This window comes from Calonectris borealis, chromosome 2 (genome assembly GCF_964195595.1).
Source record: "Calonectris borealis chromosome 2, bCalBor7.hap1.2, whole genome shotgun sequence".
NCBI classification, from domain to species: domain Eukaryota; kingdom Metazoa; phylum Chordata; class Aves; order Procellariiformes; family Procellariidae; genus Calonectris; species Calonectris borealis.
The window spans coordinates 148,598,045-148,624,288 of NC_134313.1; the positions used below are offsets into that span (position 1 = coordinate 148,598,045).

Below are 26,244 nucleotides of genomic sequence, written 5' to 3' on the forward strand. Positions count from 1 at the left end.
CTTAACAGCACCAAACGGTACTACCTTAAAGCCGAACTCTGCATTTTCTTTGGAAGGGTAGAAAGTGATCCACATTGTCTGTTCTGATCGGAGAAAACGCTGAGATATGGGGCCCGCTCTTGGAAGATGGGATGTTGCTATACAGGCTGAGCACCCACCTCAGATATGTGTAAGAACATGGATGTAGCTTACAGTAAGAAGGTTTAAGATCCAGTGGTTAACAGAGCTGCTAGACTTGGGGGTTGCCCTAGAACAAAGTGTTTTTATGATCCTGTCACAGCATTAGAAGTCCAGAGTGAAGGAAGCTGGAGTCAAAGTACCCAAGTTTGTAGGGCCCTAGGTTTGGAAAGTATCTGCTTTGGAGTACAGGTTGGTACTACCAGTTTCTTTTTTGGAGGAAGCCTTCTCTCCAACATTTCTCCTACAAGTAGCTGGAAGCAGAGTGAGACTTAAGAGCTATTTTTAAATCCTGAGGCATAACATCAACCACAGATATTTCTTATGGCAAGATAAGCAGAAAGGGAGTTGATTGCATTATCTGGAAATCTCACTTGTAACAAATAAGGAACAAAATCAGTACCTGGAAAAAGACTACACCATTTGGACTGGTAATACATACCTCATAAAAACTGAGTAAGTACCGTCATGATAGTCTTAATCAATAATCTAACCAGAGTGGTGTGCTGCATTTGTCTGTGAAGTTTTGTTCATATTAGACAAGACAGAGTCATTGTTGCGTTGGAGAACATTTTTTGTAGCTCAGCAGACACTTTCGCTGAATTTTGTCCTTTGTGGACCAAGGACGCTGGACCCATTTTTGTATTGAGGTCAGCTGGGATGGAATTTGGAGCCCACATGGCATCCAGATCATTTCTTCAGGTTTGTGGCTGCTGAGAACTTAAGAAAATCCTGGTTTCTGAAACCATCCATCAGAATAATGTTGTTTTCCAACTGCTATGCAGTTAGTCCACACTGAACTGTGGGCAGTAATTGATTGTACATGTTTCCAAACCCCTCTGCATAACACAAGCCCTTCACATGAAAAGTCCACTCTATTTAGCGGAAGTCAGTAAGTATCTGCAGGATCTAAATATGCTGATGTAGTTTCTTTGCAGCTCCTGTAGTAGCTCTGTAGCCAAGAAGCTCAGCCTGAACTATTGTATCCCTCTTAGCAGCAAAATTAATTAGCTCAGCTTGGTTCTGCACTAACATAGATATATGCATTTTAGTTAGTTCAGCGCTTGTGTACAGGCTGCACGTGCCTGCTGACAAGACACGGTGTGCACACATCCTGAAAAGACTGCAGACATCTCACCATCTTCCTTCCAACAACTCAATTTGAACCAGCCATAAGGGCTAAAGCAGTCAACAATTAGTCAAGGGCTAGCAGAGTTTCTCAGCTGGTCCAGAAGCCAGCACTGCCCTTATCCTGAGTAGAATGGGAAGAATCTATAATAAGGGTGAAATTTGTCTTTATGCAAAGAGCTTCCGCAGAGTTTAAAAACTCCCCACTCCTCCAAACTACTGATACAAGCACCAAGAGGACCTTTGATTCATCCTCCTGCAGTAAGTAGGATGGCTTTTATTCAGAACACCTTCTTTCATTAGAAATGCTTAGCTAAAGTCATTTTGTTCTCTTTTTTTTTTAAATATCTTATTCAGATATATATCTGGTGTGAAGAGGCACTTGCTTCTGCACCAAAGCTTTACACAGCCTCATACTTTGGGACACAGGAAGGAGAGTACACCACTGGAATTGTCTGCTCCAGCCTAGAGCTGGACCACTGGGCCAACACAGTTAACCTTGATCCTCAAGGGGTTGCAGTACCCCCAGGGGGACGTGAGCCTGCAGAATCTGACAAAACTGTGTGAACAGTCTTTTGTGTAGACTACACTTCAGTGTGACGCCAGTGCCTGTAGACCTGGGGCAAGAGGTCATTCTTCATTGCTGAGGACAGTGTGAAATATTTCACTGTCATTATACATTGGACTAAATTGAGGTGGGAGGAGGGGAAAAGTGGATGGGGATGGACACTGCGGAAGTATCAAAATATGCAAAATATTGTTCTAAATAGGAGATGCTCAACTGTCCTCTAAGGCAGTATTAGGAAGCACACTGAAAGAGGTTGCCTAGGCAAGGTGTAGAATTTCAATGACTGGAGATTTTTAATAGATATCTGGCCAAACTTCTTTCAGTAATGGTCTAAGTCCATTTGATTCTAAGTCACCTTTTATAAACATCTGTACAAGCGAATATTTGTTTGCAAAAAGAATATCTTATCAGTCCTGTTATAAAGCATTTGCACATAGTCCACACCAGCAATGCTTACACAGACATATCTCTTTGTGGATCTTCAGTTACCCAACATGCATAAACACCACATTAAAAAAACCCCAAACACAAAGACTAGCAAATATTTAAAGCTGTAACTCCTGTAAGCCTGATGCTAAGTTGTCGTGGTTTAATCCCAGCCGGCAACTAAGCACCACACAGCCGCTCGCTCACTCCCCCCACAGCAGAATGGGGGAGAGAATCAGAAGGGTGAAAGTGAGAAAACTCGTGGGTTGAGATAAAGACAGTTTAATAGGCAAAGCAAAAGCTGCGCACACAAGCAAAGCAAAACAAGGAATTCATTCACTACTTCCCATCGGCATGCAGGTGTTCAGCCATCTCCAGGAAAGCTGGGCTCCATCACACGTAATGGTTACTTGGGAAGACAAACACCATCACTCCGATCGTTCCCCCTTTCCTTCTTCTTCCCCCAGTTTTACATGCTCAGCATGACGTCATATGGTATGGAATACCCCGTTGGCCAGTTGGGTCAGCTGTCCTGGTTATGCTCCCTCCCACCTTCTTGTGCGCCTGGCAGAGCATGGGAAGCTGAAAAGTCCTTGAACTAGCGTAAACACTACTTAGCAACAACTAAAACATCAGTGTTTTATCAACATTATTCTCATACTAAATCCAAAACACAGCACTATACCAACTGCTAGGAAGAAAATTAACTCTATCCCAGCTGAAACCAGGACATAACTGTATTTCACAACACAGTTTGTAATATTGTTTGAATAAAGGGCAAAGTATTCCAAACGACAAAAGTCTGTGGATTACTAATAACCAGAAGAAGTCTATGCTTACCTAATAGCTTGTTTTAATACTTCAGCTAGCTTGGGTATTTGTAATCAATAGTTCATGTGAGCTATTGTATTGTACATGTAAAGACAAAGACTTTGAGGTTTCATATTGAAGAGACTCTTGTGACAGTACAGAGAAGAACCCACAAAAAATTCCACTATATAACAGCAAAATTTCAAGAGTGCAACTATAAACAGCGAGACTACCTTTTATCTATGTCCACTGCTGTAATATTTTATAATAAGCAAGCAATTATCTTATTGTACCGCACTGGGGGCTTTAGACAATGATACGGGTTTCTCCAGGCTCTTGTCAATCCAAGTCAATAGCATCAAAGTGCAATGAGGCATATTATGACATATTCCAATCTTTTAGAAAAGAGTGGTTAAATCTGATATCTGAAACAGAATATGTTGAAGGGGAATGCTACACTGAGAGCCCTTGAACTGTCTATAAATGAAGTAACATCATAAATGTCTAAGACAATGAAAGCCAACAGGGTTGAATGTGAAATCAAGGCTGAACATGTAAAAAGTGTAATAAAACCTAACCAAAGACTATTTAAAGAGTCTGCCATGAAGACATGTCTGATCCAAAATAAGGTTCCCCTTATAAGAATCCTCCAACCTTTCGGAAAGTATGTAGAGCAATTAAAAGATTCAACCATTTCTCCAAACTGTCACCAATTACTATCTCTCCACGCAGCCTTTTGCTCTTCTGAAATAGAAATATGTCTCTGAATATATACTCCTGATTTTACATATGATCTATTAAACCTATGCAGCAAAGGTACTCTTAAATCACACTGTAATCTCAGAGTTCTGCATATTTTCTTGTATACTGGAATGGAAGATTTCAGAGAGTATGTGGAATTATTGATCTGTTTAGTGTTAGGAAAGCTATTGATTATGTGGTGGTGTGAGCTTATGTAAGCATAAATTGACCTTGCAGGGTATTTTATTTGTGTTTCAACTGTAGTTCATTGCAGTACACAGATGTGTTAAGCGATACTGTTATATATCTTAGAGTGTAGCACACTACAAACCTCTTCAAGGAGGAATGGGATTTTATAATCTGAAGGAATGTTTAACACACACTTTTCAGGCGAGATATTAAAGTGGGAAAAGGGTAACAGAGGTCAAGTGGAATAAAAAGCAGGAGGCGAAATTACAGGACCAGGAAAATGGGTTGATCTTTTAACTATTCTTTTCAAGACCCAGGGTTCTTTTTTAAAAGTATAATGTTTTCTTTCAAAAAAAGTTAAAAATATTTTGGTGGAGTGGAGCAGTGTGCCAGCTAAACTGCAGTGTAACATTAGGGGTTTTAAAACTGTATTGTACACCTAGGAATTTCCTTTAGATGCAAATAAGGTTTGTCAGGAATGGTATTTCCATGGGGAAGGCTATTCCAGTGTGATTCCACTCCTGAAGAACTGTTGCATTGCTTTGCCAGGCTCCAAGATCAGCGAGATAGCCCAGAAATACAATGCGTACAGGCTTCTCTGACACACAGCATCTGCTCAGCCTTTCTCCATATCCTCCCTCCCCTCCCCCCCAGTCATTTTAAGGGCTGTTTTAGCTATTTGTTAGCTTCCAGCAAAAAAAGGAGTTGCAACTATTTGGAAAACTTGCAGATTATTTGCCACCATAGGTGTATAGCCCAAATGAGAATAAATCAAGCTTAAAAGTCTGTAAAGCAAAGAGATGTGGAGGTGTAAAAAACAATTACAGCTTGCACCCAATTGGGCTGTGTAATTTGTTGCACTAATGAAACATTTCTTTTAAGTAGAAAACCTTTGAAGAATACTAATATAATAATTAATATTCAGGTTACCTAGGGAACCTGAGACTCTACTGACTGTAGCTAGAAGAGCCTTTGCAGAGGAAGCTACCCAGAACAGCTTTTTTCTGGAGTTTTAAGAATGATGCTTCCAGGCAGCTGCAAGATTATTTCCCCTCCCTTTCCAAGTTTGTACCAATCCTCTCTTATAACCAAGAAATCCGAAGACGCTTGTCTAAAACAAGTTAGAGCTGATGTAAATCTGAAAAGGGAGGAAGAATGCAGGTGGGCTGAGAAACAAAGGGATAATGTGGAGATGCTAGACTGTAGAGCCATAAAAAACAAGAGAAACAAAAAAAAGAACAAGAGAAGTACAGCCGAATTTCATAAAGGAAAGGTCTGAATAAAAAATACTTAATAGTTCTCTACGTGTCAGTAGCAGTAAACATTGGAGATGACTTTCCCTAAATCACTGTTAGTAGGATGCCATTTACACCACTTCTGGTGTAAGTACATCACCTTTGCTAGCATCTATTGTGAAGTTAGATAAAACCTCTTTAGCAATGGCTGACAAACGCTAATGTAGGGCACAATAAATCTTAACTAGATTGCAAGAGCAATGAACCAATGCACTTGCTCCTCTGAGGGCAGCCTAAATCTGGCAGTGCTGATGTCAGCATTACGAATACTGAAATAAGTGAAAGGCCACAAGACTGGTTCCCCAACAGAGGCTGGACAAAGATCAACCACAGACGAGTGACTGTGGATATGGGAGGTATTGAAGAGAACATCATGGCTTGTACTCGCCTCATGATTCTTCTTGATTTTGAGAAATGCATGGGTAAACATCACATAGCTGTCAAGAACCACTGACCACTGCCACATAGCAATCGAGCCAAGTGCATGTGAGCGTGCACAGCAGAATAGCTTTAGAAGAAGCCATTCGGAAAAGGAAAAGGGCAGCTCTCTGACAACAAAGGGACACAGTTTGCACAGCTGCATCGCAAAACTGAGCTAGGTAGTAGAGGGTCAACCTGGAATCCTGCACTCTGCTTTTTGTACAATGGGTTGGCAAAAACACTGTGGTTTGTGCTACACATGGCTGTTAGCTGTAACTCTTTTGCCAAATACAAAGACAAGTATTTCTTTCCTTCATTGCACTTCTAATTCATATTCTTTCATTTGGCCTGGATCTTTTGGGAATGCAGCTTACAAAGAGAATTGATGTATACTCATTGGCACACAGTGCTGTCTTCTAGGAACCTAAGAGTTACTGGTTCAGATCACATATTCATTCACTCCACTATCAGTATGATGGTAGGCAACAGCAAAGGCTGCAAAGGAAAACACAAGAAAGCTTCTTTGAGAAATTTACTACCCCATGGGAAGCTGCTTTTGAACCTTATTAATTAGAGGTTAGTTTATGCCCTGAAGCATAAGACATTAAATCCCTTATAAATATGCATGCCTGTTCTTCAGAACTTCAGGATAATACAGAGATGTCATACAATTGACACTACGCCTGAGAAGCATGTAAGTGTTCACTCCATTTAACAGATGGGCAAACAGGGAAAGAAGTCAAGCAGCTTCTCTGCAGTCTAGTCAGCAAGCAGACTTCTGGTGGCACTGGCAGGTGAATATGACACCGGCAGCTTCAAGCTCTCCTCCTGAAGGTGACTAGCTGTATTACCCAATTCCTGCTGCACAGCCCCTCTGGGATTAATTTCCTCTTCTGCAAAATGGGTGTGTTTATCTACCAACTTAATGAGATTTTTAGAACTGAATAATATTTGTATTACACAATTATTATGCATTACTGACACTAGGCAAAGTTAGAAAAAGGAAGAGATGGGGGATTATTAATTCATTTATTTCACTACATTTCTAGAGCTTTGTTCCCCATAGAGCTCTGTCAATGCATCATTTCTCAGCTAGAGTGTCCTTGCAAAGCTAGTTACAGGCTCTTGTGCTTAAGTCTGATAAATAAGTTTGGGAGTGCTGTAAGCATGGAGCGTATACCGATTTAGTCAGTAAATTTTATACTGAATTTGGTTTTCTCTTTTTTTTAATCTTTTTTTTTAAAGCCTCTATTGACCAACTGCTAAGAGCCTTGAAAGTCTCCAATATGGTCTGGGAGCAAGGGCAACTGTAAAATGCTAATGTCCTGTTTCCAGAAAACAACAGAGAGGAATTTGAGAGAATGGAAAAAGAAAGAAGAGACTTATGCAAAAGCACACATCTTTTGTAAAATAATCATCCACAATGCCCTAAACAAAAGTACCAGTACTTGGTCATATCAGTGGAATTTTTGGATGATATCAAAGCAGATCAAATTTCATAGGGACAGAAAAGTATACAGTACTGTCAGAATTGCGGCATGGATTGTATACATATGAACTAGCTAGTACTCTAGCTAGTTTGGATGTTAAAAAGCAATGACCCCATAACAGCACAGCCCTTGAATGTAAATTAAGTAACATGAGTTTGTCCAGCCTGTGCTGAATCATGGGTTTCAAAAGATTTCTTTCGCTCGGTATTTGAGCTAAGTTAAAACTAGCAAGCTCACCTCAATGTACGTACAGTCCACATTCTCTAAGTGGCCTAATGCACCCCACAGTTTTCACTTTTGAATATTTTCAGTCTGATCATTGGTTGTATAACCCACCCTGACTACTTATGACCCACACTCTTTGCTGGAAGGCAAAGTCAGCAGGAGGAACAGTAAGCATCTTGTACTTAAAGTCCAACAGTCTCATATGACAGTTTAGATAGAGAGTGTCATGTTTGATTCCCATAGGCCTAGAAGATGTAGAAGTTGGCCCAGTGGAAGGGAGAAGGCAGAAGCAATAAATGAAGAAGTCAAACTGGAACAAGGAGTGGTTACTCCACCACTGACTCGTATACCTAGCACAGCAGAAGTGGCAAATTTCTGTTAAGTGGTGGCTGGTCCCTTCAGAAGGAAGATAAGTTAAAAAAAGATTGGAAAACAAAATCCCTAAATGTAGCAGGGTGAAGAGCAGATGAGAGCAGCTTCACCTCTTGTCAACTCTGTACAAGACACCTGCCTGTTCTGAAACAGAATGGGCTGCTTCTACAGCTCCTTATGCTCTGGTATCTCTGTGCACAGCTAAAGCCTGCCTGAGTTAACTGAAAGTTTCTTAAACCTTAACTCCGTGTATTCTCCTACCTCAGCTTTGGGAAACACCATTAGTCAGTTATGATACACAGCAAACACAGCAATTTATGTTGCACAAAAAGCTTTATCCCCCCCAAAACTACTTCTTCCAAGGGTATCATGCTGAGCATGTGGATATTAAGTTTTCAATGCTAGTTACCTCCAAAGAGTTGGAAAGTAGGTCAGTTTATTTATTTTTAATGATCATGACAGAATCTTTAATTCTGATCCATGCAATAATGTAATTCAAGAGAGTATTTCCCCCTGGAGAAAATAGGGTTGGCACAGTAAAGCTGTTCTCTAAACCCAGCATGATGCATTTCCAAATGAGAGTGGAAGCTTTTCAGGGATCGCTTTCCCTACTGAGCATGTAGTTACGTGCCACCCCAAACAAGGACAGATGTAATCACGTGCTTACATGCTCAGGGGCCATGACATGCAGCATCAAACCTAATGAGTGCCTTGGGCACTTCTGTAATGGAAGCAATAGTCTTGGGGTAAGAAATACACTGCTTCATTACACAGTCTTCTACCAGAGTGCCCGTTCAGATGGACAAAATCACATTACCGATTTTTTTTTTTTTTAATACTGTAGGGTTTGTGTCAGGAATATTTTAATCTATTCTACTTAAGTTAGTTAACTATTCATTATAGTGGAGACAGGTAAAATTACTTAGTTTGTGGAGTTCTTTTATCCTACTCAGTTTGCACAGCTCAATTCAAATAAACAAGAAGACCCCCAGCATCAAAAGATTAATAGAAATGTACAGCTATGAATGCAGTCTAAAAGCAATACAAAATTATCTTTTCAAAAGGGAAGATTTAAATTTATGGCTTGTTAGATGAATCTAGGGTAAACAGTTTTTCTAAATGAGACCATGAAAATTACCTGAATTTTGTAGATTCTTCTGGTCTCCTTATCCAGGTGCAGTTCTGCAGTTTTGTGACTACGTGAAGATAATAATCTTCTGAATATCTAAAAAAGGCAACAACATCAAACACTAGAATAATATATGTATGTATATTTAGAAACAGTCTCTAAAACATTCAAATGATGCATGTATTAATAATAATGTGCATGGTGCATATATAATAGATGGCTTTTAGAACTCTGTGACCTATTTTATTTTTGTAATTTGTAACAGTACCATCTTCATTTAATTAGCATGACCTATTAAACATTGCTTCTTAATAGTGGTGTCCTAATGAACTTTTCTTTTCAGAAACTTTCAAAAGTACACTGGTTTCAAACTTAAATATTTGACCATAAATATCTTGAAGTTATTAGAAATCATCTCAAGTGCAAAAGTCCAAAATAATAGAAATAATCTCTTTCTTGTATTGGTGTTTTAAACTTCAAAAATGTTTTGAAATGTGGCTCTTGCAAGTCAAGATGAAACATTACACTTCTTAGGCCTTTTCTTTCATTTACCTTATAGAGTCCCCAAAGCTCACTTAACCATCTAAGACCATAGACCAATATTTACAGATGTAAGTTTTCCTTCAAATTATCTCTTAAATAAAACAATCTGTTGTTTTACACCAACCAGCACTTCGGTTACATTGGTACATGTAACCAAAGAGCCTTCTGCTCCTTTTAAACCCTTTCAAGAGATTTAAATTTGTCCACATGTGAAATACTTCAGAACATGTAAGTCAAAAGAATGGAGACATTTCTTCCCTTATGGGTTCAATGTTAATACTTCTCCCATTTGTGCTTGGATCGTAATATAGGTTTTTTAAAAACAGCAACTCTAACTTAACTCCTAAGGAGGACTGGGGGAATGGGAAGAAGAGATGATATGGATGCCATGACTACAAATTCTATGGAACTCATGTCTCCAGAAAAGCTCTACCTTGTATTATTTTAGCAAAAATGGCTTAGCTTTGGCCCAAAATCAAATGATCATGCATTTATTTAAGCTGGAATTTAGAAGTGTGTATTTTGAACAGTTTTACAAGAGTTGGGATGGCAAGAAACCTCACTTGTCTTTAAATGGAGCATGAGAATTGATAAAAAGGAATACAAAAAAGGCTGTGATGGCTTGCAACAGCAGAGGTCAACAACCCAAAAGCTTCCTTCTCTCTCTGTGTTCAACATGCTTTTAGTACCACAGCTTTATGGTAAACATTTGGAAAAAAAAAGATCCCTTTTTTTGTTTGCTTCATAAAAGTACCGCAACTGCTAACTTGTTTATCTACCCCTGAGTAAAATCATGTCTCATTTCCACATGGAAAAAGAAATGAAACTTTTTAGAGGAATTCTGCATTATAATTGGTCTTCGGCTCAAGTTTGCACCTGTGACAACATGTACAATTTTCATTCTCTAGACTCAGCAAACTCTTAAAGAAACTAGATGATTGTGACTAAACCAATTTTATTGAGCCCTTGCACAACTCAAGAAAGCAGGAATGAATGGGCAAAAGTGGGAGAAGAGCAAAACTAGTTTGACTGCAACTGTAGCTGATCTGACCTGGTGCAGTACATTCTTCCTCCTTCCAGTCTAACTCCAAATCTGTTCTCTCCCTTGTGCCACTGCCGGTATTTACTTGACTCCACCTCTGTTTTGTTTTTGCCAGCTTTTGCACTTGTCAAATGCCTTCATAAGCCACTTTAATTCACTACCATGGCAAAAAAATAACCCAGAAAGAAAAAAATATGCATATTCATTTTCTTCTTCTTTAGTGTGTTAAAGCAGATCAGGAAAGATTCCATCGAACACCACAGCCAGTATAAGTAAGGAGTGATGGGAGCGGAGAAACTGGGAACAAGGCCTTCCTATTTTGGCAAGCTGCCTGCTGGTATGTTGTATTAGCAGCCTTGGAACTGCAGCCAGAGAAAATGGAACTACTTTCTTGCTGAAGCTGCTACCTACACTGGCTCACTGTGGGGTCAGACAAGTGTCAGTACCAGCACAGGGCAGGATAGGGAGTGCATGTGGGGGGAGGATGGGATAGAAGCACAGGACTGAAATAGCCTATGCTGATGTTGAATCACTCATCTAGTTTTATTCCTTAAGGCTACACAATAAATAACTCTCAGATGCTGGGACTTACGGAAAAATTCCAAAAATTAATAGGATAACAGGGCATGAAGAGTTACTTAGGCTATCATTATCTAGGAGAAAAAAATATAGAAAAAGCAAATTCTAGCCTAAAGAAATTGATAAGATGAAGATCAGAGTCAGAAATGAAAAGAAAAATTACCATCAGCTCAGAAAGAAATCGCATGGACTGACAAGTTATTAGCAAGTTACAGGGAAACATTTGGTAAGGAGAAAAATCACAGCATCATCCATAATGCTTGTACTGAGGCCTCATGAGAAACACAGGCACTCACTGTCAGAAACTGTAAGGACCTTCTTATACATGTAACAGAAGCTGCACCTAGGGTAGAAACACCAATTACAATGCAAGAACATTGCTGCCTTTCCACTGCTCTCTGCTGGGTGGAATCACTCTTGCTCGGAGGTGTCTAAGCTCACCAGCTCACACAGACAAGCGCCACTTACAGGTCCTTAAAAGGCACACCACGACCTCTGCTCCACCTGTGCATCCAGTTTTGCTCCTCTTGTGACTTACAAAGACACTATGGACTGCCAGAACTCATCTTTGCCAGTGCTGGCACAGCACCACAAATGGCAAGATAACCCAGCAGCACGTCCTGGGGGGCAGGAGCTGCGGCAGCTCTGCAAGGCGGCCGCCACATCTGCTCACACCAATATAAGGCTTCCGTGAAATGAACTCTACTTGAATACAGACAAAATTCCCATAGATTATTTTTTTTAAAGACTCAAAGTGAAGCTCTGGGATTTGCTGCAGCTGGGTTTACAGCCCAGAAAGCTTTGTTTTCCCTCAGAAAGCCTATTTTAGCATTTCCTGCTTAAAGGAGCCTCGGGGACTCCTCCAATGGAATCAGTCCAGAAGGCCATCAGAATATCATTTCATGGCTCTGCTGTAATCCAGACAGTCCTCTTCTCCACCGTTCCGTTTTGAAGAGCTGGGACAATACATGTATTTCCACTGGCACCCAGGAGCTTACAGCATATATTCACTGATGCTAAAAGGGTTTTATTATTAAGGTAAAAAAGCTAAGGTAAATTGAACTATAAAAATACATGGACAAGACAATAATTACAGTGCTGAGAACAGTGAATGAAACATGTTTCATCCTGTTTTTGTCTGCCACCTGCACCACAACCATTATAATAACTTGCTGTTGTAGGAAACTCACTTATACTGTATGAGCCTTGCTGACAAATAACACCTGGAAGGTTTTTTTTTGCCTATAGTACTTGTCAGGTACGCAGTGACCTTCTACATTAACTGCAGTGGCTAAGGTGGAATTATTATGCACAGTTGAGGCACTGACAAAGTATAAGTATCTTCTAATTTTTGGCAGATATCTAAAGGACAACAGCAAGGACAGAAGTGCTGAGATAGCAGGGACACAATAGGCAAAATGTCAGAACAGAGAGACAGATGCAGCCCCACTGGTTACTCGCTAAAACTAAACACCTGCTTGAAAAAAAGGTTATTTGAATTAGAAAGAAAATTGAGCAGGAGTGAAAAAAGGAGATATTCCTACTTGGCAGCTTATGCTCAAGAAAGAAACAAATAAAAAGAAAAACAACATCAGGAACTGCAAGAGACAGGGAGGATCTCTTTTGCCTTTGGATACTTTAATACTACCAAAACAACTATCAGTTTTTAAAGCCCTCAGGAGAGTGTGCACAGGGCTTGCTCTAGAATAAAAATGGAAAACTGCCAGCAAAACTCAGCATTTCAGGCTCTTTATCACCACCAGCACATACCTGCTATAATAGTAACTTCCCACTTATATAGCATTTTTTACTATCAAATCATTTGACATGCTTTAAAGTAGTAATTTTTTTCCCTTTCTGCCAACTTCAGAGGCAAGAGTGTGCAGAATGTCCCTGAAAGTCTAGAACTGCAATACAAAGCATTTATATACCTTGCCTGTGGGTCACACCTTGAAAAAGCAACAAAGATCCCCGCAGCTCATCTCAGTGAAGGGCAATGAGTTGCAATATTCATGGCGCAAAGCAATCCCTTGCTTCTTTGATCCAAGCATCAGTTTCTCTTCCTACCTGCCCAAGTCATCTTCTGCCTTGTTAAATGGTGTAGCTCCTTTCTCTTTAGCCACAGAATAAAGGTCTCACAATTCCTAAAGCTTCTCCTACAATCTCAGCTCCAAAATGTTCTAGATATGAAGAGGACGTCTGCATGCCTGAAGACTGTACAACTTCATAACACATGAGATAAATAAAAGCATTTGTATTGCTATAACTGTATTTTAGAGTCAATGCAATGACTGGTTGTCCTTCTCTTGGTGTTAATCACTCAATTCTTCAGTCAACTCTTTCACTTCTGTTTGCCAATCCCTGTTTCAGCTCTCACTAGCAGCGCATCAGTAACATAGTGGTCTACCAGCTTTCAAAAGAGTAAAAACTTCAATGATAGCACTGTTGATGAGGTGGAATATTGATGGGAGAAGAGGTTATAGAGGAGAAAAAAAAAGAAAGCATTGAAAGAGTAAAGACAGAATGCTGAGAATATGGTGACTTAAAAATAGTGAAAGATCTTAAAACGCAATGAGAAAGTGAGGAGGGGGGCAGAAAAGACAGGAGAAATTTTAAAATCATGATTTAATGCTGTTTCTGTGTTAAGAAAAAATCTGACTTCTCCAGTCCTTTGAATGGGGAAAGGCACACAATTATTTTTAGCAGAGCTTTTGTTTCTCATTCCATTTCTCCTCTCTTCACAAATGGAGGGGAAAAAAACCCAAACCCTTCCAATTTTAAAGACACCACGGCACATAATTAATTTTAAGCTGGAACTCAGTCCTAATGGGAAGCCTTTCTTATTTACAGTGTTTTATTTATTGGTGCATCCATATAGGCAAAATGTTACATGTCAAAAGCAATGGGGTGCTTCTCCCATTTTCACTTTAGCAAGTGACAAGGAATTTGAGCAGGGCTGATATCAAATATTTTTTTCCATGTCAGGAAAAGGCAAAACAGCAAGATGAAACCCAAAATTAATTTGGGGTGTTTTTTCAATGTATCTAAAATTAAATAGTTAGCTTCTTGTGGACTAGTTATTTTAATGAGTGCAATTAATTAGCAAGTTTTTATACTAGTACATTTTTATACTTACTCTAGTGAATATGCTGAAAAGAATCCATTAACTGAGGTTGCTCATAGCAGGAGTGTTCACCAATCAGAAAAAAGACACTCAAGAATGAAATTAAGCCTCACAAATTCTGTTCTACCTTTTTGTGAATATCTTGGAATAAAATGTTGCTAACTGGCAAGGAGAAATCTTGTTGACTTATATTGTGAAAATAAAAAAAATAAAATCCAAGCTCGAATAAATCTAATACATGTGAAAGAAAAATGAAGGTAAACATTGGTTGAACAATTTCAGTTTCCTGTTGTATAGCTCCACATTAATATCATCGAGAATTATGTAAAAGGGACAATCTTTTACCCTTGTATTTAAAACAAACAAAGTAGAAAGCACAGTAAACACCTACCTTTTCTTCTTGATAGATGATGACAAAATGTTGTCCTGAATTGCCTTACATTTTGAAGCCTGTTCAAACTCGTAAACTCCATTTTTATTAACAGTTGTTCTGTTTAAGGGCAGGGGAGAAAAAGCAACGAACTTTAAAAGAGAGAACATATTCTGTCACATTTACTTTGCTATGACAATAAGATTAATAACAGTTGATTTAGCTGAAAACATTACTAAAGAAATCTTATTGACTTCTATTGTGAAGCTCTTGTATAAAAAGGGAGTTTTCTGCTAGTGACTATAAAATATTTGATTCTTTAAAGTAACCCAATTTCATAGTCTGAATTATATTTTCTGTTTTACACTGTAATCAGAAAATGTAATTTAAAAAAAAGAATTGAAATGGGAAGCCTCTTGAACATTATGTTTTGAAGATATTTAAAATATTCACCAGTAAAATATTTAGCACATGTGATTTCCTAAAGTTGTTGATGAAATGCAATATTCAAAGCCAATATAATATGTACAGGAAACACCACAGGTAAGGTGGATCTTTTTACTTGGACTTTAACTTATTGACTTGAGCTTAATACTTCCTCCCCTTGTTTATTCTTTAGTTACACAGTGAGAATAAATATTTGTAAAAGGAACCAAGGCAAGTGCCAGACAGTGATCTTTAATTCCTGTTGTCTTATTTTCACCAAACTCCTGTGTGGTCCTCTTGCTCTGGCAGTCCCAGTAGAAGATTGAGCTGTAAATTAGTAAATGACTGAGATACTGAAGTCTTATTCCATTCACCTCAGTTCACGCTGTACCGAGATTCAAGCTCATACAATCACCCTCTTCCCTCATCAACCTTCTGGTGTGTGTATTGTCATTTATTATGAAGTTTTTTCCCTCCAGCATTTTTATTTTCCTTGCTCCTTACCATCTTCCCCTCTCCCCCTCCCCCCCCCATTCCTTTTGGGTTCTTTCCACTGATTCACTACTTGCGGAGGACTTGGACACTGCAACTTATTTGTCCAAACCAGAACTAGAAATACAGAAGACAGATGTTGTGTCATTCACTCCTGGGTGTGAGCTGCAGCAGTGAACAGAACCCGTGCTGTTCTTAGAAACACAGAAAAACCAAGCCATCTCTGTACAGAGGCACTCATGCACAAAGAGAAAGGGTCTTCCTGCTTTGTACACAATGCACTCTGCTTCTGAACCATCATTCCTTTTACTGACAAGGACCAAAACTCCATTGCCTTTACCTGCTAAAACACGGAGACCACTTATCAACAAGATTTCTGACAAGCTGATTTTGATGTTCTTACTTGGGAAAGATGCCATTTCAAGTCACGGAATCATAGAGTGGCTGAGGTTGGAAGGCACCTCTGGAGGTCATCTGGTCCAGCCTCCTCTTCAGGCAGGGTCACTTAGAGCTAGTTGCCCAGGACCATGTCCAGCTTTTGAGTATCTCTAAGGGTGGAGACTCCACAACCTCCCTGGACAACATGTGCCAGTGCTCAGTCACCCTCAGAGTGAAAAAGTGTTTCCTGATGTTCAGAGGGCATCTCCGGTGTTTCAGTTGGTGCCCATTGCCTCTGGTCCTGTCACTGGGCACCACTAAGAAGAACCTGGCGCCATCCTCTTGCACCGTCCCTTCAGGTATGTATATACATTGATAAGGTCCTCCCTGAGGCTTCTCTTCTTCAAAAATTAAAATCTTAATTCAAATGAGACAAGAAGTCTGACTGAAGAAGAAAGAGCAGAACAAATGCTTGTTTATTTTGCTACTGAACTGACTGGCATGTTCATAGCTATGACAGGGGAAGAAAAGGAACAAAGTGCCTTTCTTTCTCTTTCCATTGCCCATGGACTTTCTAGTGAATCAGTCACTCCACAGGAGCAATTCACCCAGGACATAGGCTGCAGAGGAGAGAGATCAGCTCTCCCCTTCTCTTTCCACCATCAGGAACTTCTTCCCAGTATACCGCCAGTGCCCCTAAGGAAGTATGCAGTCTGCATGCCCCTTGTTGAGGGCAATGGTAAGACAACACAACATAAACCTCTGTCCTTTCAGTTCTGCGGTGACTTTAATAGGTAGTAACAGCTGGCACTACCTATGGAGAGCTCCTTGGTTGATTTTGCATACAGCTCCTTACCTAATTCTTTTTCAAGGAGCGACATACAAACGTGAGGGCAGAAGGCTCTCAGAGCATACAGTTAAGAGGATCAAGCACACAACTCAGCAATCTTACATAGTAAGCGCCAGCAAATATTCTGCCTACACCATTTTCGCACACAGGTTTATTGCAGCTTGGTCTGAATGGTTCTGTCAACACCGGAGAACCAGGTAGGCCCTTTCACAAAAGAACCCAATACCAGTTCCCAAACAAATTTAGTTAGCATTAAATCACGTTTCCTCTCTCTTGCTTCTTTAACTCAGTAAGCTCAAATTATTCTTCTTTAAGCTGCAGCTGCAGCTTAAAGTAAGAGAAATGGCTACAGGCAAAGCTTTGCTGTATAAACAGCATGTTAAAAAAAAGAACTATTGATATCATAAGCCAAGTGAATGTTACTTCTGCAAATAAGTCTTCCATTACAACTAAAAATCAAGATGCTGGATGCTGATCTGAGAAGTGGCCTCAGCCCTTCTGAGCCACAGCTGGCCAGAGGAGACCTTCTTTAACACACGAAGCCTGTCAGGAAGACCAAGTCAGAGCAGGAGGTTAGGTTTAATCAGCTCGCTGTGAGGTGCATTTGAAGGCATCGTCGGAGAACCAACATTCTTTCACAAGTAGGTTTCAACTCTGAAGAGAATCATTACAAGGTCCTTACAGCTTCCTATTCATTTATGTCCTGAGATCAGTGGGGCAGTGAATAAATATTTTCTCAACCAAATACAAGCTTTACTCAACAAACTTTCAGTCTTTTTAAATTCATAGCACTAAGATCAACTGAAGCAAGTTTACAGTTGGACTCAGTGATCTTAAAGTCTTTTCCAACCTAAGTGATTCTATGACTCTAAGTTGCCTCATTTTTTAATATGTAATTGCTTTTTATGCACACATTTTCAAGACTTGAAAAATTCAAAAAAGGAGGAAGTCAGATTAAAAAAAATGAGCAAAATAAATCCCTGTTCTGTTTTGTCACTAAATTCCGACAATCACTTTTACAGCCATCAAGGGGAGAAAAAAGGAATAAGGAGTCTTTCCTTCCCTTTCCATGACACACGTAAAGATTGGTGAAAATGGCACAGCTGTGGGGAAAACCAGACACCATATAATGCAAGCACAAGATTGATCACCAAAATGCTTCTTCTGTGGCTTCTTCCACACAAAATTTACTCAACACTCTTTATATGGTGCAAAAAGATACAAAAAGAAAACAATTTATTTGCAAGATGTGCAAAACAATGACTTATTCTAGTAAAAGTTAAATTTCTGAATTTCTGTTTCACCGTCAGAGTTGCCTCTGCTTCACATGAGTGAAAGATTTCTGCATTCAGATAAAAGGGGTGTGCAAGGGGCAGTCCAGACTTCTACTGCATTATTCATTACAGAGTTGTGCAGACATCAGATTAGATTTCTGATCACTTAGGACAATTACGCTAGGCAACATTTATCACTAAATGAATGTACCTCACCTAGTGGATGACAGTCTTTGTTCAATACTTAGAACTGCACTAAAAATTCTGCAATGAAATCAGATAAATGCCTAACAATGCAGATATCAGGCTACATTCAATTACTTTGCAAAATCTTAAGCTAGATGAGAACTTGAAGTGGAAACCATGTTATATTCTGTTGGCTTGAACTCATAAAACTGATGAAACAGGGACATTTCTGCTGCATTTCCCTTAGAGTTTAGATGTTCTCAAAGCCAACCTCACTGGCCAAAATCTGAAAAACAGGGATTTTTTAAAATCATAAACGAACAGCTTGAGGACCACATACTTCCTATGGTAATTCTAGGAACTCAGAAAGTACACCATCTGTACTTTAATAAATCCACAGTAGATTAAGACCATGTGCCATATTTATCAGCACGTTGTTATTCTATGTCTTGCTCTCAGGAAGATAGCAGTTCCTTAAACTGTAAAAATCTTTAAGATAAAGATTGCACCCACGTTTAGAATAAGAAATAGAGAAACTATATGGAAAGTCCACGGCCCCTTTTGCTGTACCTGTAGCATTCAGTCCTGAGACTATAGGGAGCCTTAGTGCAGGGAATCACTGGATAGACAGGTACCTCAGTTTTAACATGGAGTTCTGGGGGAGCAGTGGCAGGGAGGAGATGAAAAGGGAAGCCCTTTAAAAACAAAACCAAATTCAACCCCAAACAGTTATCAGAGTAGGAAAATGGATGGACATACGATGGATGAAAAAAGGATGAATGGTAGGGAAAAAAAAAGAAAAACCGGATGGAAAAATAAAATATAGTGCTGTGAATTATACCATAACATAAAGATATGCCCAGGACTGAAAGGCCAATCCTCCAGAATTCCCACAAAATCAGCCGGAAACAACTGAAAGAATGTGGGATGAGATTTTCAAAAGAGCTCAGAACTTCACTGGCAGCACTGAAAGCAATAAGAATTTCACCCCTAATTTCAGCAGGAGTTAAGTCCACACTGGACATAAGGAAAAACCTCACTCATTGGCTTTATTCACTCCGTGCCCAGCAGAATTAGTTGTTGCACTTTTTCTATGGCTTCCTGCTCTTGTCTGCCTGACACAGCACAGGAGCTCTGAACCCTGTTCCAGCTGAGCATCTCCAGCTAAAAGGGATAACTTCTGCATGCAAAACGGCACATTTATATCCTTCTACCAGACTGGCACTCAATGACACTATCCAGATTGTGAATACCTTCTGTCTTAATCTCTCCCTTGAAGAGACTAATTTATATTTGAATCTCATAGTCTATTAGTTGAATACTATTAAAAACCCATAATCCATACTTCCCTAAGAAGCGTGCTCTTAAGTGCTTGACACTATTTCAAATTAATCAGATGATAAGAATATAGTGACGTTTTTAAGGTTCACAACACCTTGATTAGGAAGGCAATACACAATTTAAATGCTCGGTGAAACGGACTACAAAAATGGCTTTATCAAACCATAGGAGTAAGAATTTGTCTTGTAACATTAATCACAGTATCTGTGAGAGAGACTGATCCTACTATCCTTGTTCAAGTTCCCATGGAGGTTTTGCTTCTCTAAGGAATGCTAAATCAGGTCTTTAAGACAAGCATTTTGAAATTATTTGGAAGACCTCCTGGTGTATTCACCAGAGTTATACATAACATCAGATACTTTTTATTTATAAAATCCATAAACCGCATGACACATAACATGACAAGCAACTGAGTTTTGCGGTGGGTCAAGTGAAAAGAATACGGTACTTACACTAAAATGATGTTACAATAGTACATGATAGACAGAATGACAGAGCAGTTTCACTTGGACCAAGTAAACAGAAAGAGGCTGGGAAACCTTTCAACACTGTCAGAACATAAATGTGTCCTGGCAGCAGCTTTCAGCTGAACACCTATTCATTTAGACAGAACTAATACATGAGGCATGTGTTAGAAATGCGCTCCTAAAATATGTCTGCATGCATCACTTGGGAATGAAGGAAAAAAATACTAAGAGAGCAGTAAAATTAGTGAACTGGCCACCAGTGCTGACTAACCTAAACTGCAGCACATTATTTGTGCAATACACTAAGCTACTCTTCATAATCATGGTAATAGTCTGCCAAAATGCAATATTTTGACAGAAGACAGAATGTACAGGTCTCTGTAGCATAGTTAATTAAGTATAGTTGTTTATTCCCTAGGCCTGCATAAAGATCTGCTGCTGCGAGAGGAAAACAACACTATGGAACACTAACTTGTTTACTCATAGCTCCTCAATCACTTCCTCCCACTGTTCAATTACCCCAACAGTCTCTATATTGTGCTTGCCTTGGATATGCGAAGACAGAGAGTAAGTTAGGGAAATAGTAAGTGAATGCCTTAAAATTGGCGACACAAATAGACTGACAGAGTAGTGGTGGTCAGTTCTTCAGGGTACTGCTGCCTTGTTATTACTTGTATATAAAGTGTGTATAAATAGTGCTTAAGAAAACTATTTTCACTTCCCTTGTAGGAGCTGGCATTATTTATCTGCTATATATTCCTGGGCAGTACAAAAGGAGCTAGAACTTCTGCCCAAGCTTAACATAGCACACCCTGGGCCTCATAACAAAGAAAAAACTACCTAGCTCCTCTTACTATTGTCACCTTCCCCTGACAAGCACTAGCAGTACTGAGCCCTCTATTTTGCAATTAATGCTGTGACTACACAAATATTGCCGGCACAAACACAGGTGGGGAGGGAGGGAGGACCAAGTGTCTAAAGGTGGGACAAGTGCATGACTACTTCTTTTGGTTGTACTGTTGGTTTAAGCAAATTTAAGCTTAAAGTTTAAGCTTTGAAGTTACAGCTTAAAAACCAAGAGGATGCTATGAGGTATAGACATGAGGATTTGCCAGAGTATTGCATTGTAAATGATACTGGTTCCATGAATAAATTTGGGAAATCTGACTAACAATGGCCTTTTTTTTAGTAAGAAACCCTACTAACAGGCCCAGTAGGCTGTGAAATAAACCCGAGACAAAAGCTGGAAGTCATACTGTAGAGGCAATCACATTGTTCAAGTGGATGAGGGAAAGGCTGTGGAGGTTGTCTACCTAGGCTTTAGTAAAGTCTTTGACACCGTTTCCCACAGCATTCTCCTGAAGAAACTGGCTGCTCACGGCTTGGACGGGTGTACTCTTCGCTGGGTAAAAAACTGGCTGGATGACTGGGCCCAAAGAGTTGTGGTCAACGGAGTTAAATCCAGCTGGCAGCTGGTCACAAGTGGTGTTCCCCAGGGCTCAGTATTGGGGCCAGTTCTGTTTAATATCTTTATCAATGATCTGGACAAGGAGATTGAGGGCACCCTCAGTAAGTTTACAGACAACACCAAATTGGGCAGGAGTGTTGATCTGCTCGAGGGTAGGAAGGCTCTGCAGAGGGACCTGGACAGCCTGGATCGATGGGCTGAGGCCAACTGTATGAGGTTCAACAAGGCCAAGTGCCGAGTCCTGCACTTGGGTCACAACAACCCCATGCAACGCTACAGGCTTGGGGAAGAGTGGCTGGAAAGCTGCCCAGAGGAAAAGGACCTGGGGGTGCTGGTCGACAGCCGGCTGAACGTGTGCCAGCCGTGTGCTCAGGTGGCCAAGAAGGCCAATGTCACCCTGGCTTGTATCGGAAACAGTGTGGCCAGCAGGACTAGGGAAGTGATCGTGCCCCTGTACTCGGCACTGGTGAGGCTGCACCTCAAATACTGTGTTCAGTTTTGGGCCCCTCACTACAAGGACATTGAGGTGCTGGAGCGTGTCCAGAGGAGGGCAACGAAGCTGGTGAAGGGTCTAGAGAACAAGTCCTATGAGGAGCAGCTGAGGGAACTGGGGTTGTTTAGCCTGGAGAAAAGGAGGCTGAGGGGAGACCTTATTGCTCTCTACAACTACCTGAAAGGAGATTGTAGCAAGGTGGATGTCAGTCTCTTCTCCCAAGTAACACACGATAGGACAAGAGGAATAGCCTCCAGTTGTGCCAGGGGAGGTTTAGATTGGATATTAGGAAAAATTTCTTCACCGAAAGGGTTGTCAAGCTTTGGAGCAGGCTGCCCAGGGAAGTCGTTGGGTCACTATCCCTGGAGGTATTTCAAAGACGTGTAGATGTGGTGCTTAGGGACATGGTTTAGTGGTGGACTTGGCAGTGCTAGGTTAACGGTTGGACTCAATCTTAAAGGTCTTTTCCAACCTAAATGATTCTATGATTCTATGATCTAACACTTGACAATAAAAAGTGGTAAGAAATGTCCTGTAAGAGACAAACTGCATCTTCAAGGTTATTTTCTAAGACACAGATCTTCAGAGAACTTTAGGTGCCTGGTCACCATCTAATTAAACATTGATGTGCATAATAGCTGCCTAAATATCTATGACAGTCTGAACCAACCCCCTGCTTTTCATCCATTCATCCTTCAGTTTCATCCTTTTAAAGGAATTACTCAAAGTAAAAGAACAGATTAGCTTTCAATATTGCGAGGCAACAGAATAATAGGGCCTTAGAGATTCTTCAGGAGATGTCTGGTTACAAATATGCCTCCAACAGCAAAGGAAATCATGGTAAGAAGAAAGATTAGCTTGCGATTCTGAAGATTGGCTAGACTACTTATATTTGGAGTTCAAGGATAGTGCCCAAGTTTTTTTTCTTTTTCCTTTCCTGGATCCTCCCACTAAAGTTGGTGAGAAAACCTTAGCTTTCCAGAAATATGCGTCAAACTGATGAAGAGATCAGAGTCTAACCTAACATCCATGCACATCCTCTTACGCAGGAAAGCACATTGCTGTGAGCAACACAGCAATACTATTCAAACCGTCAGGGTACTTTAGGAGAACTATACTTCGGGAAGCCTGCACCAGTAGATTGTTCCTAGTTTTATGCATCAACATACTAACGTAGCCTCATCTGATTCAAAAATTCACCAACACCTGTACAACCCATTTCAAGGAGAGATTCTTCTGTCCTTTTGCTATACTCATGGATACTGCAGCAAAGCCCCACTGCAAACTGGAATCTAATTCCTATTGACCAAACCATCCACTTCCTTCACTCAGGGATTGGTCTGAATCTCCTGAATGAGTCCAGATGCTCTCTGGATCAAATCCCTCCAGCGTGGCCCTTGGCCAGGTCCAGTCCAGCTGCTGTCTGGATCAAACCCCTCTAGCATGGCTCCCTGCCCAGTCCAGCTGCTCTCTGGCTTAAGTAAAAGCTCCTGGTCAGTCCAGCAGCACTCTCTCCTTTCTCATATGCCAAACAGGCACCACAAACTCCTGTGAGGCCAGCTTACTGAGCATAGTCAGTCAGGTGAGAAAGAACATCCTCTCTTGGATTCAGCCAGCAAGCCATCCCTCCAAAGACACTATGTTTATAAGAGCTAGAGTGAAATGAAACTTTTTCTCATGAATAATTTACTTGTCACACTTTTGCAGTCACTCAGACACTAAGAAATAGTTTCAGGTTGATCAAAACTAGCTCCAAATTGGTGCCAAAATCCTCCAAGTAGATTAAGAAAAACCATGTATTTAAAATCTCATGCTCACTTGCTTTATTACAGAGATTAAAAACTGACCTATGCATGCCATGGATTTTCAACCCTCTTCGGTATGTGTTTCTTCCACTTTCTTTGCTCCAGTTGTAAGTGTACTAACAGCAGATGGGAAGTAACTAGACTCTGTTCTCTGAAGTGTTCTCTGCCAGCATTTCTAGTCAATTTGACTCCATAGTTTAGCAGACAGAGCTGAGTGGCAGAAGACTGCAGCTCAGAAACTATCAGGGAAAAGGAAGAGTATGAGAAGACAGGGCAGGGGGGGAACCACAGACATAACACAAAACAGTGGAAAGGAGAATAGAGTGACAGCTACAAAAACCAAAGCAGAACAGAGTACATACTGCAAAACCAATAAATTGTAAGGAGTGGAAAAGAAGGAAAAAAAAGCAGAAAGGGAAAAAATGAGCACAGGAAAGAGAAGCAGGATAGAAGCACGTAATAGCAGTTAGAATTCTGCAAATGTTCCTGTGCCTTTTGTTTCACTCTAATTTTGAAAGAGATTATAAACTTACAGCTTGTGAAAGTTCTAAATTTTGAGGCAGGGAGCACAAGGGTCTCTCATCGGAAATGTGTAAAAACCTACTGTTAGGGTACACTGCAATGGTTACTACGACTAACGTCACTTGCATTCACTAAGGGAAAGCATACGTTGTTTCAACCTCAAATTCAGCTAGATTGGGTGAAATGGCAGCCTCAGTAAGGTTAACTGCATTGTCACCATTGACTTCAATATAACCAGGACATCACAGTTCCCATTAAAGTCTCAATTCCCAAGTTCTTTCTAATTTTTATCATGTGTTTTTGACCATAATATATATTAACATATAATAATCACTGGAACTGCAATGTTAATGAGGCCATATAAAGTAAAAGAGAATTGCAAAAATATTTGCAAACTCCTTCTTACATAGTAATATCTTACATGTGGATTACACCACCCTCTTCTGCACTATTAGTTTTCCTACAGTGTGTGAAGACTCAACAGCACTAAAACTAAAATATTGAAACCTGCATGTAAGACACGACTTGTTTCACAGCAAATTTTGCCAACTATTTTCATATTAAAATTCACAGTATAAAATAACAGGCTGTAAAGCAAAGATCTACACTGATCTAAAAGATCAAGACACGGGATCAAGCAAAAGGGCTCCCACGAAGTAAGATGCTACATAATATGAAAAAGGCTTCGTACGTCTGGCCTTCATCCTATGGATTTTAAAGGAGAAATCTGTATTTTTAACTAAATACACGTTACAAAAATGATAACAATATTACCCAGTTCCACCTTCCTGGAAAGAAGAAGAAGAGATACCTGGAACATGTCATTCAGCAAGCACTTTTTGCATTGTATGTTAACAAAACTGCTATATGCAACATTTTATTGGGCTCAAAACCAACGGACAGAGTGACAACCGTCATTAAGAGTGCCTACGAGCAAATAATTTATTACAGTTAAAGTGAATTTTCATTTCCTCAGCCTCTAACGCTCTCTCTGATTAAGCTGCCAAACCAAAAGGAAGAATGAATCGGAGCGAAGGCAAATTTCTGCTTCCACACGGACCCACACTACCAGAAACTGAGGGCGGGCAGCCCGTACCTGTTCTCGGTCTGAGGAAGGGACGGCAGGGGGGACCTGAGGGCTCTCACCACTTTCGGCGTGACAGCAGCTACTCTTGCGTCCTCCTCCCAGCCCCTGGCAAGCAAGACGGGAAAACAAAGTTGTCAAAACCAGTGATTAAACATCACCAGGCGTGAGCGGCGCCGGTCTCCTCCCCACGAACCGTTCACACGCCGCCAACACCCGAGCCGAGCCCAGCCCGCTCCGGGGGGCCACCGCGCCGGGCTCCGCCGCGCCACTCTCCCGGCGGAGGGCGGCGGCGGGGCTCGCCACGTCCCGCTCCTTCTTCCCCAGCCGGCTCCAGGCTCTCCCGCCCCGCAGCCCCGCCGCGGCGGGCGAGGCCCCCCAGCCGCCCTACCTGGCCCGGAGGGGCTGCTGGCCGCCCAGGCGCAGGAGGCAGCCGCCGAGCAGCAGGCTGCCCAGCGCCGCGGCCAAGGCGATGACAGCCCGCATGGTGCGCTAGGCAGCGGCGCCCGCCGCAGCTACGGCCGCCCCATAGTATTTAAGGGAGGCTGCGGGGAGGGGGAGGCGGCCATGGCAGCCACAGGGTCTCTCCGCCCCGCCCCTCGCCCGTTCCGGCGGCCGCAGCCCTGCGCCGCCGCCATCAGCCCCCCTCCCACCGCGGCCGCTACTCGGGGCCCTGCCCGCCGGTGCAGGAGGGGCTGGTCGCCCCCGCGGGGCGGGCGCGGCCGTGCTGAGGGGCCGGGCGGGGGCAGGCCGCGCTTCCCGCCAAACTTTCCCCTCAGGCGAGCGGCGCGGCGCTCCCCGGGCAGATTCCCGGGGGGTGGCGGCCGCCG

At 41.2% G+C, this 26,244-nt stretch overlaps 1 protein-coding gene across 2 annotated transcripts in view; it reads right to left on the reverse strand.

The window, feature by feature from the left end:
- The window catches only part of ST8SIA6 (ST8 alpha-N-acetyl-neuraminide alpha-2,8-sialyltransferase 6), a 49,528-nt gene extending 23,530 nt beyond the window's left edge, over positions 1-25,998 (reverse strand). The window contains exons 1-4 of one of the 2 annotated variants that reach the window (XM_075143883.1): positions 25,806-25,963; positions 25,427-25,522; positions 14,650-14,748; positions 8,980-9,066 (exon numbers count right to left, since the gene is read on the reverse strand). In XM_075143883.1, coding sequence (XP_074999984.1) covers positions 8,980-9,066; positions 14,650-14,748; positions 25,427-25,522; positions 25,806-25,900 — 377 coding nt within the window. In that variant the 5' untranslated portion in view covers positions 25,901-25,963. Of the gene's footprint in view, positions 1-8,979; positions 9,067-14,649; positions 14,749-25,426; positions 25,523-25,805 lie in introns of both variants that reach the window. The other variant, XM_075143882.1, reaches the window with a different exon arrangement.
- Between the last annotated feature and the right edge of the window lie 246 nt (positions 25,999-26,244).